The 20,000-nt window shown below is 37.6% G+C and overlaps 1 protein-coding gene and 1 long non-coding RNA gene across 2 annotated transcripts in view; both read right to left on the reverse strand.

Moving 5' to 3' along the window:
- The window catches only part of LOC124379760 (low-density lipoprotein receptor-related protein 1B-like), a 201,326-nt gene that overhangs the window by 179,161 nt on the left and 2,165 nt on the right, over positions 1 to 20,000 (reverse strand). Inside the window, 1 exon segment of the mRNA XM_046840329.1 lies at positions 3,716 to 3,829. Coding sequence (XP_046696285.1) covers positions 3,716 to 3,829 — 114 coding nt within the window.
- On the reverse strand, positions 6,737 to 7,294 carry LOC124379780. Its single transcript, XR_006924534.1, has 2 exons — positions 7,068 to 7,294; positions 6,737 to 6,855 (listed from the first exon to the last, which is right to left on the reverse strand). It is a non-coding gene; the product is annotated as an uncharacterized LOC124379780 (long non-coding RNA).

A 20,000-nucleotide genomic window follows, 5' to 3' on the forward strand; every position in this document is an offset into this window, starting at 1 on the left:
ACAGTATATGAGATATGAGATATACAGTAAGTATCTGAGATATGAGATACAGTAAGTATCTGAGATATGAGATATACAGTAAGTATATGAGATATGAGATATACAGTAAGTATCTGAGATATGAGATATACAGTAAGTATCTGAGATATGAGATATACAGTAAGTATATGAGATATGAGATATACAGTAAGTATCTGAGATATGAGATATACAGTAAGTATCTGAGATATGAGATACAGTAAGTATCTGAGATATGAGATATACAGTAAGTATATGAGACGAGATATGAGATATACAGTTAGTATATGAGATATGAGATACAGTAAGTATAATGGATATGAGATATACAGTAAGTATCTGAGATCAGATATACAGTAGGTATATGAGACGAGATAGGAGATATACAGTAAGTATATGAGATATGAGATACAGTAAGTATAATGCATATGAGATATACAGTAAGTATATGAGATATACAGTAAGTATATGAGAGACGAGATAAACAGTAAGTATATGAGATGAGATATGAGATATACAGTAAGTATAATGGATATGAGATATACAGTAAGTATCTGAGATATGAGATATACAGTAAGTATATGAGAGACGAGATAAACAGTAAGTATATGAGATGAGATATGAGATATACAGTAAGTATATGAGATATGCAGTAAGTATCTGAGATATGAGCTATACAGTAAGTATATGAGATATGAGATATACAGTAAGTATCTGAGATGAGATATACAGTAAGTATATGAGATGAGATATGAGATATACAGTAAGTATCTGATGATATAGAGTAAGTATATGAGACGAGATATGAGATATACAGTAAGTATATGAGATGAGATATACAGTAAGTATAATGGATATGAGATATACAGTAAGTATATGAGATATGAGATATACAGTAAGTATCTGAGATGAGATATACAGTAAGTATATGAGATGAGATATGAGATATACAGTAAGTATCTGATATGAGATATAGTGTAAGTATATGAGACGAGATATGAGATATACAGTAAGTGTATGAGATATGAGATATACAGTAAGTATGAGATATGAGATATATAGTAAGTATATGAGATATGAGATATACAGTATCTGAGATATGAGATATACAGTAAGTATCTGAGATATATGAGATATGATGGTCCTGCTCTTCATCACCCTGCTTTGTGTGGACTGGATTTGACATTTGGAGGTGTTTCTGCAGTGCAGCTCTTCACACTGATGTGATGTACACAGTGTGTTCTCTGCTGTAGATTCTGCTCAGAGTTGTATGGGGAAAGCTGCGATTGCATTTGCTTGAGTGACCTGAAGCATTTGTTTGTGCGTTTGTGCTGCTTTGTTTGGCAGCTTGGAGTAAAATCCCACTGAGAAGCAGGAGGTTGTACAGAGAAAGTTCTCTTACACACTCGCAATTATAATAATCACAATAATAATCATTTTATTAACATTATAATCAGTATTATTAATTTTAAGGTTTAAATTCAATATTAGACTTTTCTATTTTTAATACAGATGTTATGTTTATTTTGTATGTAATTCTAAGTTAAAAACTGAAAATAAAATCTAGAGTGAAACACAGGCGGCTTAGGAACTGATACAATTACTGTATTTACCATAAAATTCAGAGGACATTTTTCTTTGTCTTTTATCTGTTGAGGAACCGAAGCCAAAAGCAATTTTACTACTAACTAATGATAATTATAATAGCAATAATGAAGTTCTATTAATCTCCAGCGCACTGTTGGTGTTTTCAGGATAAAGCTCCAGAAGTGATGTGTGTGTCCTGTGCTGCTGCGAACACAATCAAACTTAACGAGTCTGAATTGTAATAACGAGTCGGTTCTTGTTTCACGTTTCAGTGCCTCCATTTAAATGCAGCGTGTTAATTGCAGATGCTTGTTTATATATTGAGTGTGTGTGTGTGTGTGTGTGTGTGTGTGTGTGTGTGTGTGTGTGTTGCGCCTGATTGGCCGTCTGCTGGAGAAGCCCTCCAAGTCTAATCATCAATTTTAATAATCAATTTTCACCTCTTGACACGTCCTTCAACGGAACGGGGGTTTATCTCAGACTGGCCTTCACAAGGTTCACACACACACATCACAACATTTGATCACAAATGTTGAGCTCAGTAGTACTTTTATACCAAAGACTGTAGAATGAACATTTACTTATAATCTTATACTCCAGTAATCATGTTAGTTCTCACTCTCCAGTGTTCTGTATTGTTGAAAGATTTATGATCAAACTCTTGATGTCACCCAAATGAGGATGGGTTCCCCTTTTGAGTCTGGTTCCTTTCAAGGTTTCTTCCTCATTACATCTAAGAGAGTTTTTCCTTGCCACAGTCGCCACGGCTGCTCATCAGGGATAAATGCACACCATTCACCTTCACTGATGATTTCTGTAAAGCTGCTTTGAGACGATGTCTGTTGTGAAAAGTGCTATACAAATAAACTTGACTTGACACACACACACGCTAATCATGCATTTATAAAGAAGAGAAAATGCGAGCATATACAAACATCACGTTGTTTTATAAATGCAATTCTGGTACACATTATAAGTAAAACTTGTAATACAACAAAGAGGAGATTTACGGAGAGAAGAACAGAGCACTAAATCTTCTGAGACCACAAATTATCCAAGAACTAGTTTAAAAAAACTGCAGACCTTCAGTTAATGTCAGTGTTCAGAAATAGGAGTCATGTGAGAATTGTAATGTTGCAGGAAACAGAGAAATGAGCATCATGTGTCTGTATATTTGCAAAAGAAAAACACTGCATGTCCTATTAAGAGCATTTAGTGAACACCAGTAAAGCATGGTGGTGGTAGTATGATAGTGTGGAGATGCTTAAATTCCTCTGGACCTGGACATTTTTTAAGGATTGGAATTTTTTCAAACTGAACTTTTAAACAACTGAATAGATGTACACATGTGGATGGATGAAAAATATCCCACAGATGCTGAGGCTGGACCTGATGGAAGCAGCTCACTCAGAAACCCTACCTATGTTCCTCCACAGCAGTGTAGAAGACGTACAGTGCGTCACAGTGGGTTTGGCTGCAGACATTAACTGCAAAAGGTCATGGACCGACTGATGAACATTTTCACACTGGGGTTAATGGTGTAATCTCAAAAAACCCGTTTTACTTCCTCAGATTTTCTACTGTTCTAGAACACAGTGGGGCAGAACACAGCGGGATGTATGGGGGGGCATGAAGGGGGCAAATACATTTACACAGCAATGAATATTTTGTTTTTAGATTGAAAATACGGCAGCCTAGTGGGTCTTCAATCAACCATAATGCACACACACACACACACACACACACACACACACACAGTTTTATCTTTGTTCTTGATGCTGCCTACAGGGTGAGCAATGAAACTTCGCCCTCCTGTGTGCAGACACAAAAACACCATCAGCTCTCCTTTCACCCCTGAGTGTGTGTGTGTGTGTGTGTGTGTGTGTGTGTGTGTGTGTGTGTGTGTTAGGGCTGTTTCTCTTTTTTCCAGGTGTGATAAAAGAATATAAAAGAGTAAAACAAAAGGGAAAGGGTAATGGCAGTGATGACTGTGTGCGTGCGTGCGTGCGTGCGTGCGCGTGTGTGTGTATATGTGTGCGTGCGTGTGTGTATGTGTGTGCGTGTGTGCGTGTGCGTGTGTGTGTGTGTGCGTGTGTGATGGTAAACTCACAGTTAGACGGCATCTCATCTGAAGAATCTGGACAATCTGCTTCACCATCACACAGCCAGTTCTCTGACACACACACTCGTCCGTCTGCACACAGAATCTCTCCATCATCACACACTGGAGACAGAGAGAGAAGGAAAGAGGAAGAGATAGAGAGAGGAATGGAGAGAAGGAGAGGTCAGGGGGAAGGATAGAGTGGTGCATATGGAGAATAAATGACAGATCAGGAAGAAAAACAAAGAAAGACAAGTGAGTGATAAACAGAGAAAAGAGAAAATTAATGTGAAGTGAGAGACAGAAAGGAAAAACGAGAGTAAGAGAGAGAGAGATAGAATGATGGGACAGATAAGATGTGAGAGAGGTATGAGATAACGATAGAGAAGTGATAGCACGAATGAATGAAGGATTGAACAGAAGACAGGAGGTGAAGACAAGATGATGCCAAAGCAGATGACGGATGAGTGATAAAGGGAAGTGATGAACAGACAGAGGAAAAGAGGATTGACCGATGGAGAGAACAAAGATTAAGATGTTTTAGATTGAGACGAACATGAATATTTAATGAGCTTTATAAATATGTATGGTGTATGCTAATGAGACAGATACACGCACTGTGATGAGATAAAGATGTGTACGAGGTCGGCGAGCGCTTAAGTCCTCTGATGTTTGTATTTATGCCATCTTTGGTTTCTGTAGTAACAGTGCATTCACAGAGGAGTGTAGAGCAGATGTTCTACATAATCTAAGACATAGAGCTGTGCTGACACATTCATCTGCCCTTTAATGAAGGACTCAAGAATGTGCTATACTTCACCAGGCAGGAGATGAAGAACAAGCAGAATCGAGTTTGAGGAGGGGGATTACAGCTGACATCATGTAAATGGTGTTGGACATCTGCTGACATTGAGACCAAAGAAACATGGAGGAAAAAAGAGAAATGTGGAAGAACCTGAAGGAACCTGGAGGAACCTGAAGGAATCTGGAGGAACCCAAAGAAACCCAGAGGAACCCATAAACTCAGAGTTCAGGAGGAATCTGAGAATTTAGTACAGTCCAGTTGAAGTCCAGCACAAGCTTATCTCCAACATTCCCTCAGTGAAAGCTACTGGCCCTGAAAATCTAGTGTGTGATTTGGGACAGAACACATGATGGAGGTGTAGCAGCTGTAGATCAGTAGAACAGAAACAGTGTTTAATAAAGACTTCAGAATGAAAGTTTTTCCACTCTGTAGAATACAAAGTGCAGTCTGGAGGAGCACTTCTGGAACTGTGTGTGTGTGTGTGTGTGTGAGATTAAAACTCATTTCAGCGTTTCATCATCCTACCTGCTGAGTGTTGACTGAATGAACTCTGAGATAAAGTAGATTATACACACACACACACACACACACACACACACACACACACACACGTTTCCCCAATCTCTTTTTATTCTATTTTCTCTCTTTCTGTCTTTGTGTGTGTGTGTGTGTGTGTGTGTGTGTGTGTGTGTGTGTGTGTGTGTGTGTGTGTTACCACATTGTTTTCCTCTAACAGCACAATAATAAGTGTTTTATTTCTTTTACACCACAATCATGTAGCAACAATAATATTTACAGCTGGTACAGTTTACGCTTTTTATCTATTTAAAGTTACAATTCAGTTCCTGTTATCACTTACATTATAGCAGCTATAAACACACATCACATCTCTCTCCTCTCTCTCCCCCTTTCTCTCCTTGTTCTTTCTACTTTCTCTCTGTTTAAGTTAATAAGAGGAATAAATCACATACCATGTTCCTGAGAAACGGTGAAGAAATGTGAGCAGGTTTGTCCTGAATATGTCTCAGTTTGATCTCAGACAGTTACAGGAGCAGCGACACTGGAGACTCTTTTCACACACATTACAGAAAACTGTGTTATACACACCAGAGTGGAGTGTGTGCTACTACACCTGCTCAGGTCAAACCACACGCTAACCTACTCCAATCACAGCTGGGACTACTGTAATCACACACACACACACACACACACACACACACACACACACATTTTCTTCTTCATTATCTATTACAAGCAGATAAATCCTCCATGTCTCATTTACAATGTCTTTGCTTTATCTATAAACACACACACACACACACACACACACACACGCACATATAGACAGACAAACTTTTTGACTCTGCTGGTGTAATTTCTCCAACTAGGAATCATGAATTATTCATCAGCTGTTAAAATTCAGCTTCTTTCTCGCACGTTCTGTTCCAAACAGCTCCCCGAGCGCCTCAGCCTGAGAAACCACAAGCGTTAAAATATGTTCTCATCGTGCAGCGTGAACTGAAGAACAGGATGAACACATGCAGACCGAGCCAGACCTCCTCTCCTCAGTTCTGATCTTCTCTTTCCACACCTTCACATCTCATAACTTCAACAGTAGCACAGAGACATTGAGTAGAGACAAGAGTAGCACACACACACACACACACACACACACACACACACACACAGAGTAGAGACGAGTGGCACACACACACACACACACACACACACACACACACACACACACACACAGTAGAGACGAGTAGCGCACACACACACACACACACACAGTAGAGACAGTAGCGCACACACACACACACACACACACAGTAGAGACGAGTAGCGCGCACACACACACACACACACACACACACAGTAGAGACAGTGGCGCACACACACACACACACACACACACAGACACACACAGAATAGAGACAAGACTAGCACACACACACACACACACACACAGAGTAGAGACGAGTGGCGCACACACACACACACGCACACACACACACACACACACACACACACACACACACACACACACAGAGTAGAGACAAGTAGCACGCACACACACAATCACACATAATAGACAGAAGAGTAGTGTACACACACACACACACACACACACACAGTATTGAACTGATATTATACACTTCTTGGAAGCCCCGCCTCCGTTCTCCTCCTCCTGTAGAGTATCAGATCAAACCCAGTATGAACACTGATAAACATTATTGTTTGTTTATTTGTAGTGTTCTCGTACAGTGTGTTGGAACTCAATGAAGACAGAGTCGTAGTAAGGTTGACCATTTACTGTGACCTCCTCATTAACATGTGGTGAAAACTGTAATAAAACATTACATAAAATATTGAATAAAATATTAAAACATTCAGAGCCTATGTTTTGATAAACACACCATTATAAGTAACTAACACCAATTCACTTGTAGCAATAACACGAGCTACTAGCATTGCTTGTACACACGTAGCAAACAACAGTTTACAACATCTGATCAAACATCACATTTATATCTAAAGAGAGAAAAATCAACTCACGGCATTGCGTCTCTGTGGTTTAAAGCTGAAGCAATAATATTTAACGAGAGCAAAACTTTCTTCTTGTTTTACATGCTGAACCGAGAAACTAGCAGGAAGAGATCCAACAGGAAGTGACAAAACAGGAAGTGACATCATCCAATTATATTTTACAAATAACAATAAATAACATATGCAAACCGAATACTTAAAGGTTAACTCCCCTTAAAGGACAACACATTATTTGTTTGTTGTTTTTACTGGTATTGGGGGAGTTTCTGTTGTTCTGTGTGGTTCATTTGGTAAATTAGGGTTTGTTTTTATTTCTCCTTCTCAGTAATGACACTCTGAGGCCCAGCAGAGAGCACAGCACAATTAGAGCTCATTTCATCTAACGAGCTTAAGCCTTCATGCTCCTGTGCCGTGTCAGAAACAAACTCACTTAACTAAACCCATCAAATCAGAAAGAAACTCCGTCTCAGAAAACGATCGCTTGTTTGTGATTACACGCATCTCCAGACCAGCTGTATAGTGGGGGGGGCAGGAGGTGAGACTGGGAGAAGAGGTCTGGTGAAAACAGTTTTTAATGAGTAAAGAGGCAGAGGGAAAAGCACAGTTAAAAACAGTCCTAAATCAGTGAGCCAAAACCAAGTCAGATAAAACTCAGAGAAAAAAAATCAGAGAGCCAGCAGGCAGAGCAATGTAGGAAAAAACTAAATCAGAGCACAAACAAATGGTCAGGCAGACAGACAGACAAGCAGACAGACAGACAGGCAGGCAGGCAGTCAGTCAATCAGGCAGCCAGACAGATAGGCAGACAGACAGACAGATAGGCAGACAGACAGACAGGCAGTCAGACAGACAAGCAGGCAGTCAGTCAGTCAATCAGGCAGGCAGACAGATAGGCAGGCAGACAGATAGGCAGGCAGTCAGGTCAGAACAGGGATCTGAGACAGGGTTGGGAACCAGGAAGTAATGTAGGCACAATGGCAAGAATAACCTCAGGGAGTTAAGGAACTGGTGAGGTATCTGGTGCTGAGTAAACGTCTTTGGTGGGTTTAAATACCAGGTGGTGCAGGAAAAACGGCAAACAGGGAAGATCCTGGTGGGCGGAGTTTCTCTAATAGACACGTATTCTCTCACGTATTTTATATTTATTTAAGACAGAAAACTCACATGGAAGTCACAGAAGATCATCAAGCTCATTTCCAGTAAACCACACACACACACACACACACACACACACACACACACACAGAAATCTATCAAACAGTAAATAGTTGAATGACGTTGAAGCCACAGATGTTTATTTCTGTAATGTGTAAAATGTTCATTAGCTTTAATTTCAGTGATGTATGATGGGTAATTTAGCACCCGAACATCCATCAACGCTTGTGTGTGTGTGTGTGTGTGTGTGTGTGTGTGTGTGTGTGTGTGTGTGTGGACAGGACAGTTTTTGTATACATGCATATGGTGCTGTGTGTAATGGATTTGGGAGTAAAGGTGTGTGTGTGTGTGTGTGTGTGTGTGAGACAATCTGAATCAGTCTCTCTCTCTTTACAGCTGCACTCGGATTATTCCACAAAATAACGAGACACAAAACGGACAGATGTATGAGCATAAAGGAAGCAAAACGGATGAAGGATAAGAGGAGAGAGAGAGAGAGAGAGAGAGAGAGAGAGAGGGGAAAAAAGAGAGAAGGAAAAGACCTGAGGAAACAGCGGTTTGTGATGGCAGATGGTTTCTGCTGAAAACCTCAATGAAAGAACAGCAATGAATCTGGAGAAGAGAGAGAAAGGAAGAGGGAGGGAGAGATGAAGAAAAGAGATGTAAAGGAGTGAAAGAAAGAATGAGATCTATGTGCTTTTCAATCTTCAGACAGCCATTACACCCTCACAGTTTGGACTTTTGAATGTTCCTCTGTGTGAATTGGGTTTACACAGGAAGCCTCCTGAAACTCTTCATGACAATGGAAGTGCAGCATTGCATGATGGGAAAAGCACAGCGCTACACATCTGTTTTCTACACGAATTGTGTAGAAATAAAAACCCCTGCGAAAAGGAACTGGCGCACATAGAGACGCACCTCAGCACAATTAGACAGCAGAAGAACCGATGAGGAACACTTTACAGTTCATTCCAGAGACGTGCTCTCAGCTCACACACCGAACCAGGAACGACATTTACTAATTAAATGCTAAAGAACATGTGCTGCTTTGGAAGGCTACAGAAACAGGAAGTGAGGTGATAACATCAATGAGATGGTTCACTCTCAGTACACACTGATGGTCCTAATGATCTTCCTTCTTCAATGGGGCAGAAGACATCTTAAAATTCATTTCATTTTTTGTTATTGCTTTATGAAAAGGATTGTGTTCCATGATCTTAAGTGAAACAAAGAGAGAGAGAGAGAGAGAGAGAGAGAGAGAGAGAGTGTGTGTGTGTGTGTGTGTGTGTGTGTGTGTGTGTGTGTGTTCTCTAAAGACATTTAAGTCTTCTGAATCCCATGTGTTTATTTTGGATGATTTTTCTAGTGGGAGATGGTCCTGCTCTAATCCTGGGATCTCCTAACCCACATTATATCAGCGTGAAATAAAGACGGTTTGATGCAGTTAGAAAATGAAACAGATCCACCTCATTGTCCTCACAGCTGTAATTAGTCTAATAAAACCTGTTTACACGTCTAGCCGCTGGGGACCTTCAGCCTGTCAGGATGAGGTCTTCATCTCCAAACCCAACGGCCTTTACATGTCAGTGAAGTGAGGGGAAGAATTAACGCACTGTTCCACACTCCTTTCTGGATCAAACATCTCAAACCTACCAAGGATTAGCACTTTCACCTCATCCAATATACATGCTCCCCGAGAAACACACACACACACACACACACACACACACACACACACACACACACACACACTGCTGTTATACATTAATGTTCAGCATGAACGTCACAATGCTCCTGATTTGCCATCTTCAGTCTCACTCTTATAATCCTGCTACTAGTGTAGACCACACTACAGTCCCCTTCCCAGTCCCTTCTCCGTGTCCACAGTCCTTTAGTGTATATAATCTCTCACAGTCTACATTCCTTTAGTGTCCACAGTCCCCCCTCAGTGTCCACAGTCCCTCAGCGTCCACAGTCCCTCCTCAGTGTCCCAAATCCCTCCACAGTCCCTCCTCCGTGTCCACAGTCATTTAGTGCCTATAATCTCTCACAGTCTACAGTCCTTCAGTGTCCACAGTCCCCCCTCAATGTCATGAATCCCTGCACAGTCCCCCCTCAGTGTAAACAGTCCCTCAGTGTCCACAGTCCCTTCTCAGTGTCCACAGTCCCTCAGTGTCCTCAAGTGTGTTACTGATAAAAAACCTTTTACGGTGGTCCACCTGGCCAGACAGTGCAGTAATGGACTCTGCATACACATTAGCATTAGCATGCCTCCAGAGGTTAACAGAAGCCCGGAGTAATAATATAAATATAAATATATAGTAAGTAATGACTCGAGCCCATAATCTCTCCTCATAAACGGATCTCCAGGCACTAAAAAGCGTCTAAAAGCCTTAAATGGGACCGGGTTATAAATTAATCACCAACAGTAATGTGTCTCATGGCCTTTAGCGTCTACACGTGACCCGCACTAGCCAAAGCTAATTTTATTCAGTGTCCCACTTTTGCTTAGGTGTAGACACACTCTCTGTGTTGTGGATGAGATTTGAAATACATTTCTAGTTTTCATTTCTGTCTCTGTGTGTGTGTGTGTGTGTGTGTGTGTGTGTGTGTGTGTGTGTGTTGGTTTTATATGGAGTTAATGAGTTTAGAGAATCATAAGGAACACATTTGTGGGGTATTGAGCGGCTGTAATTCTCTCTTCTGACGAGTAATGGAATAAAGCTCGTTCTCTTCAAGGTTTCTCGCTTCTTTATCTAGTCCACTGTAGAGAGTATTTGAATAGTAACGCTAGAATGCTACACACTGCGAATAGGAGATGCAAGTTTAAATTTATATTCCAGGTTTGAGCAGGAATTTGGAAATGTGAAAGGCTTGGTCGAGTTCTACAACAGCATTCAGGACGGATCAGCACACCTCAAGGTTCTTGAACCTTCTGCATGTGGTTCTAGTGTTCATCTGATCATAGGAAGAATGTTGGTTTAAATCCCCACAATGCCAGGGCTACAGATGGAACACTGGTATAGTGATGGAACACTGGTAGTGTGGTGTCCCTGTGAGATTATGAACTTCAGTTTAAATCATTAGCTTCTCTCAGGATGTAGAAGAGGGCAGATAGCTCTTTCCTGCATGACTCCACCCTGTATTCAGAAAGGTTTATTTCTCATTTAAATATCTAAATCACTATTTTAATATTAATTATATCTTCACTCTTCACCCCTCCCCTGTCTCTCTTTCCTTCTGTTTCTCTCGCTTTTCTCTCTCCATCTGTTCCTGGATCTCAAAGAGTCTGTAAAAATGACTCATGCTGACTTCTGAATAGAAGATATTATTATATTAATAATATATAATCTGTATATTAAGACACACACACACACACACACACACACATCTCTCCAGGGGGTTGGTAATCCTTCCTTCAGATTGTGTGTGTGTGTGTGTGTGTGAGAGAGAGAGAGAGAGAGAGAGAGAGAGAGAGAGAGAGAGAGAGAAAGAGATGTAAATAAAATAGTCTTGAGGGAACTGGAGGAGAGCGTGACAGACAGTTTGAGTGTAACAGCAGATTTACGTCAAATTTTATATACACAGTAATTTCATCAAAAATGCCATCATGAAAAGAGTATTGATTAGTGTGTGTCTCTCTCTCTCTCAAACACACACACACACACACACACACACACACACACTAATCCAGGTGTCACTAGTTCTGTTTAATTAGACATTAGTACACAGAGATAAACAGATCTTTATCAAGAAATCCAGATAAAGAGGACCCTCAGCCTCAGAAGATCTGAGATCTACTATCAGAGAGAACAAACACCATGACTGATGTACAGCATCAGAAACGTTCTTACTGAAGACTCATACAATTACACACATACACACATACACATACACACAATTATACACTCATACACACATACTCATACACACATTTTTTCACTCATACACACATACTCATATACACACAACCATACACACATACTCATATACACACAACCATACACACATACTCATATACTCATACACACAATCATATACACATACTCATACACAATCATACACACATACACACATACTCATACACACATACTTATATACACACAACCATACACACATACTCATACACATACTCATACACACATAATCATACACACATACTCATACACTCATACACACACTCATATACACATACTCATATACTATACACACATACACACATATCATACACACATACTTATATACTCATACACACAATCATACACATACTCATACACACAATTATACACTCATACACACATACTCATACACACATTTTTCACTCATACACATACTCATATACTCATACACACAATCATACACATACTCATATACTCATACACACAATCATACATACACACATACTCATACACACAATCATACACATATACACACATACTCATATACACACAACCATACACACATACTCATATACTCATACACACAATCATACACACATACACACATACTCATACACACACTCATACACACATACTCATATACTCATACACACAATCATACACACACATACTCATACACACATACTTATATACACACACATACACATACACATACTCATATACACATACACACAATCATACACACATACTCACATACTCATACACACACTCATACACACATACTATACACATATACACACATACACATACTCATATACACACAATCATACATACATACTCATATACTCATACACACAATCATACACACATACTCATACACACAATTATACACTCATACACACATACTCATACACACATTTTTCACTCATACACACACTCATATACTCACACACAATCATACACATACTCATATACTCATACACACAATCATACACACATACATACACACATACTCATACACACTCATACACATACTCATACACACAATCATACACATACTATATACACACAATCATACACATACTCATACATACTCATACACACATACTCATACACACATATCATATACTCATACACATACATACTCATATACACACAATCATACACACATACTCATATACTCATACACACAATCATATACTCATACACACATACTCATATACATACACACAATCATACACACATACTCATATACTCATACACACAATCATATACTCATACACACATACTATATACACATACTCATATACTCATACACACAATCATACACACATACACACATACTCATATACACACAACCATACACACATACTATATACTCATACACACAATCATACACACATACTCATACACACATACTCATATACACATAATCATACACACATACTTATATACTCATACACACATACTCATATACACACAATCATACACACATACTCATATACTCATACACACATTTTTCACTCATACACACATACTCATACACTATACACATACTCATATACACATAATCATACATACACACACTCATATACTCATACACACAATCATACACACATACTCATATACTCAAAAACACAATCATACACACATACTCATATACTCATACACACAATCATACACACATACTTATACACACAATCATACACACATACTCATACACTCATACACACATACTCATATACTCATACACACATAATCATACACACATACTCATACACATACTCACACACACATACTCATACACACATACTCATACACACATACTCATACACATACTCATATACACTCATACACACATAATCATACACACATACTCATACACACATACTCATACACACATACTCATACACTCATACACACATACTCATATACTTATACACACATACTCATACACACAATCATACACACATACTTATATACTCATACACACAATCATACACACATACTCATACACTCATACACACACAATCATACACACACATACTCATACACTCATACACACAATCATACACATACTCATACACTCATACACACATACTCATACACTCATACACTCATACACACATACTCATACACTCATACACACACATACTCATACACACAATCATACACATACTCATACACACTCATACACACACAATCATACACACATACACACATACTCATACACACAATCATACACACAATCATACACACATACTCATACACTTATACACATATACTCATACACACAATCATACATACACACACATACACTCATACACACATACTCATACACATAATCATACACACATACTCATATATTCATACACACATACTCATATACTCATACACACATGATCATACACACTCATATACTTATACACACATACTCATATACTCATACACATACTCATATACTATACACACATACTCATACACACATAATCATACACATACTCATACATACTCATACACATACTCATACACATACACATACTCATATACTCATACATACATATACTCATACACACAATCATACACACATACTCATATACTCATACACACAATCATACACATACTATACTCATACACACAATCATACACACATACTCATATATACTCATACACACACTCATACACACATACTCATACTCATACACACAATCATACACACATACTCATATACACAATCATACACACATACTTATACTCATACACACAATCATACACACATACTCATACACACAATTATACACTCATACACACATACTCATACACACATTTTTCACTCATACACACATACTCATATACACACAATCATACACACATACTCATATACTCATACACACAATCATATACTCATACACACATACTCATATACACACAACCATACACATACTCATATACTCATACACACAATCATACACACATACTCATATACACACAATCATACACACATACTATATATACACATACACACATACTCATATACACATAATCATACACACATACTATATACTCATACACACAATCATATACTCATACACACACATACTCATACACACAATCATACACACATACTCATATACTCATACACACAATCATACACACATACATATACACATACACATATACACACATACTCATATACTCATACACAATCATATACTCATACACACATACATATATACACATAATCATACACACATACTCATATACTCATACACACAATCATATACTCATACACACATACTCATATACACACAATCATACACACATACTCATATACTCATACACACAATCATATACTCATATACACACATACTCATATACACATACTCATATACTCATACACACAATCATACATACATACACATATACATACACATATACACACATACCATACACACATACTATACTCATACACACATACACACATATCATACACACACATACTCATACACACATACTCATATACACACACACATACTCACACATACTCATATACTCATACACACAATCATACACACATACTCATACACACATACTCATATACATATACTCATACACACATACTCATATACTCATACACACATACTCATATACTCATACACACATGATCATACACACACATATACTTATACACACATACTCATATACTCATACACACATACTCATATACTCATACACACATACTCATACACACATAATCATACACACATACTCATATACACATAATCATACACACATACTCATATATACATACACACATACTATATACTCATACACACATGATCATACACACACACATATACTATACACATACACACATATACTCATACACACATCCTCATATACTCATACACACATACTCATACACACATAATCATACACACATACTCACATACTCATATACACACATACTCATAAACACATAATCATACACATAATCATATACTCATACATACATACTTATACACACAATCATACACACATACTCATATACTCATACACATACTCATATACTCACATACTCATACACATGATCATACACACACATACATACTCATACACACATACTCATATACTCATACACACATACTCATACACATAATCATACACACATACTCACATACTCATACACATACTCATACACACATAATCATACACATAATCATATACTCATACATACATACTTATACACACAATCATACACACATACTCATATACTCATACACACATACTTATACACACAATCATACACACATACTCATATACTCATACACACAAACTTATATACTCATACACACACTCATACACTCATACACATACTCATACACACAATCATACATACATACTCATATACTCATACAGACATAATCATACAAACATACTCATACACTCATACACACATGATCATACACACATACTCATATACTCATACAGACATAATCATACACACATACTCATACACATAATCATACACACATACTCATATACTCATACACACATACTCATACACTCATACACATGATCATACACACATACTCATACACTCATACAGACATAATCATACACACATACTCATATACTCATACACACATACTCATACACATACACACATACTCATAAACTCATACACACAATCATACACAGAATCATATACACATACTCATACACACATACTCATATGATCATACACACAATCATACACACATACTCATATACTCATACACATATAATCATACACATATACTATACACACATACACACATACATACACACATACTCATACACACATACTCATACACACATACTCATATACTCATACACACATACTTATATACACACAATCATACACTCATACTCACATACTCATACACACATGATCATACACACACATACTCATATACTTATACACACACAATCATACACACAATCATACACATACTATACTCATACACACAATCATACACACATACTCATACACACATACTCATATACTCATACACAATCATACATACACACATAATCATACACATACATACTCATACACACACACACATACTCATACACACATGATCGTACACACAATCATACATACATACACACATACTCATACTCATACACACAATCATACACAAATACTGCATACTTATACACACAATTATACACACACTCATACACACACATACTCATACACACATAATCATACACACATAATCATATACTTATACACATACTCATACACACAATCATACACTCATACTCATACACACATGATCATACACACATACATATACTCATACACACACAATCATACACACAATCATACACATACTCATATACTCATACACACACAATCATACACACATACTCATATACTCATACACGCATACTCATACACACATGATCATACACACAATCATACACACATACTCATACTCATACACACAATCATACACAAATACTGCATACTTATACACACAATTATACACACACTCATACACACATACACACATACTCATACACACATAATCATACACACACTCATATACTCATACACACATACTCATACACACAATCATACACTTATACTCATACACACATGATCATACACACATACTCATATACTTATACACACACAATCATGCACACATACTCATATACTTATACACACATAATCATACACACATACTCACACACATACTCATACACATACTCATACACACATACTCATACACACTCATACACATACACACACATACTCATATACTCATACACACATACTCATACACACACATAATCATACACACATACTCACATACTCATACACACATACTCATATACTCATACACACATACTCATACACACATACTCATACACACATACTCATACACACATACTCATACACACATACTCACACACACATACATACATACTCATACACACATACTCATACACACATACTCACATACTCATACACACATACTCATATACTCATACACACATACTCACACATACTCACACACATACATACTCATATACTCATATACACATACTCATACACATAATCATACACATAATCATACACACACTCATATACTCATACACACATACTCATACACACAATCATACACTCATACTCATACACACATGATCATACACACAAACTCATACACACAATCATACACTCATACTCATACACACACACATACTCATACACACATACTCATATACTTATACACACATAATCATACACACATACTCACATACTTATACACACACAATCATGCACACATACTCATATACTTATACACACATAATCATACACACATACTCACATACTCATACACATACTCACATACTCATACACATAATCATACACACATACTCATACTCACATACTCATACACTCATACACACATACTCATATACTCATACACACATACTCATACACACATACTCATATACTCATACACATACTCATATACTCATACACACACATACTCATACACACACACATACTCATATACTCATACACACATACTCATACACACATACTCATATACTCATACACACATACTCATACACACATACTCATACACCCAATCATACACACATACTCATACACACATGCTCATATACTCATACACACATGATCATAAACTTTATATATATATATATATATATATATATATTAATCTAATGACTAAAAAATGCTTTTGTGCTTGGGTTTTTCATCTCAGTTGTTTCTGTGACATTATTTTCCAAGTTTGAACTGATAAGTTCGAGGCACATGCTAATAGCAGTACACTTTGCATTTGCCTCGCAGTAACAGAAATGTGTGAATTCACACACTGTAAAAAATGTATAATAAAAAATACCTTTGTGTTTTATCAGATTAAATAAAGAATCAGCCTGTCAGCAAATGTCTGTTTATTAATTCTATTAAAAACATGAGAAATAGCTACCAGTTACACATGTATAGGTATATACACACTCGTTTATCTGTAATAGTCTGCAATAATGCACCAGCAAAGAACACAGATTAGCAAGGTGATACTCTTATAATCCTTCTGTTCACAAATTCACTCATCACAAGGCAGAGCCCAGATCCTGATCAAAGTCAGTCACATATTGATCAGAAGAAACCAAGATCTCAGATGATACTGTATCTGAAACACAGTGATATGTTCAAGCATTAGGAATTAAAATGACTTGTGATCACTGAGTTTAAACTCAATGATGGGCAGAAAAAGCTGAAAATGATGAAAGTGTGATGCTGAAGGACAAAGCAGACCTGAGCAGGAACAGGAGAAAGTAATATATATCACAATCTGCTGGATAGTCAATGTGGTACTGGAACTTTCCTAATAACACCTGAGTAAGTGAGTGAGTGTGTGTGTGTGTGTGTGTGTGTGTGTGTAAGAGTGTGTGTAAGAGTGTGCACACACCACTGGAAGGCAGAAGGGTTGTTAAAATGCTTTCCTGTATCAGCAGGACTGTACACAGTCTTATCGTTTTAGCCTTCATTTCGTTTCTCTAGGAAATAATTCCACTGCTCTGTGTGCAGGACGTACAGGGACGTGGTGTTAATCAGACCAACTATCACAAATATACTCTCATATACATACACTCCACGTCTGCAACACTGGTACTGAGGTGTTAAACCTCCTGTTGAGTTGAAACTAAGAAATAAACCAGCAGTCTAAACTCACCTAGTAATTGGCTAGCGTGTGCTATTACTGAGAGGTGGTGCATGTGTCGCAGTTCAGAGAACGTTAATCAATATAGTGGACAGCAGTGTTAGTGCATGGACAGCGCACGGTGCTGAAATTTC

This window comes from Silurus meridionalis, chromosome 26 (assembly GCF_014805685.1).
Source record: "Silurus meridionalis isolate SWU-2019-XX chromosome 26, ASM1480568v1, whole genome shotgun sequence".
Classification (NCBI taxonomy): domain Eukaryota; kingdom Metazoa; phylum Chordata; class Actinopteri; order Siluriformes; family Siluridae; genus Silurus; species Silurus meridionalis.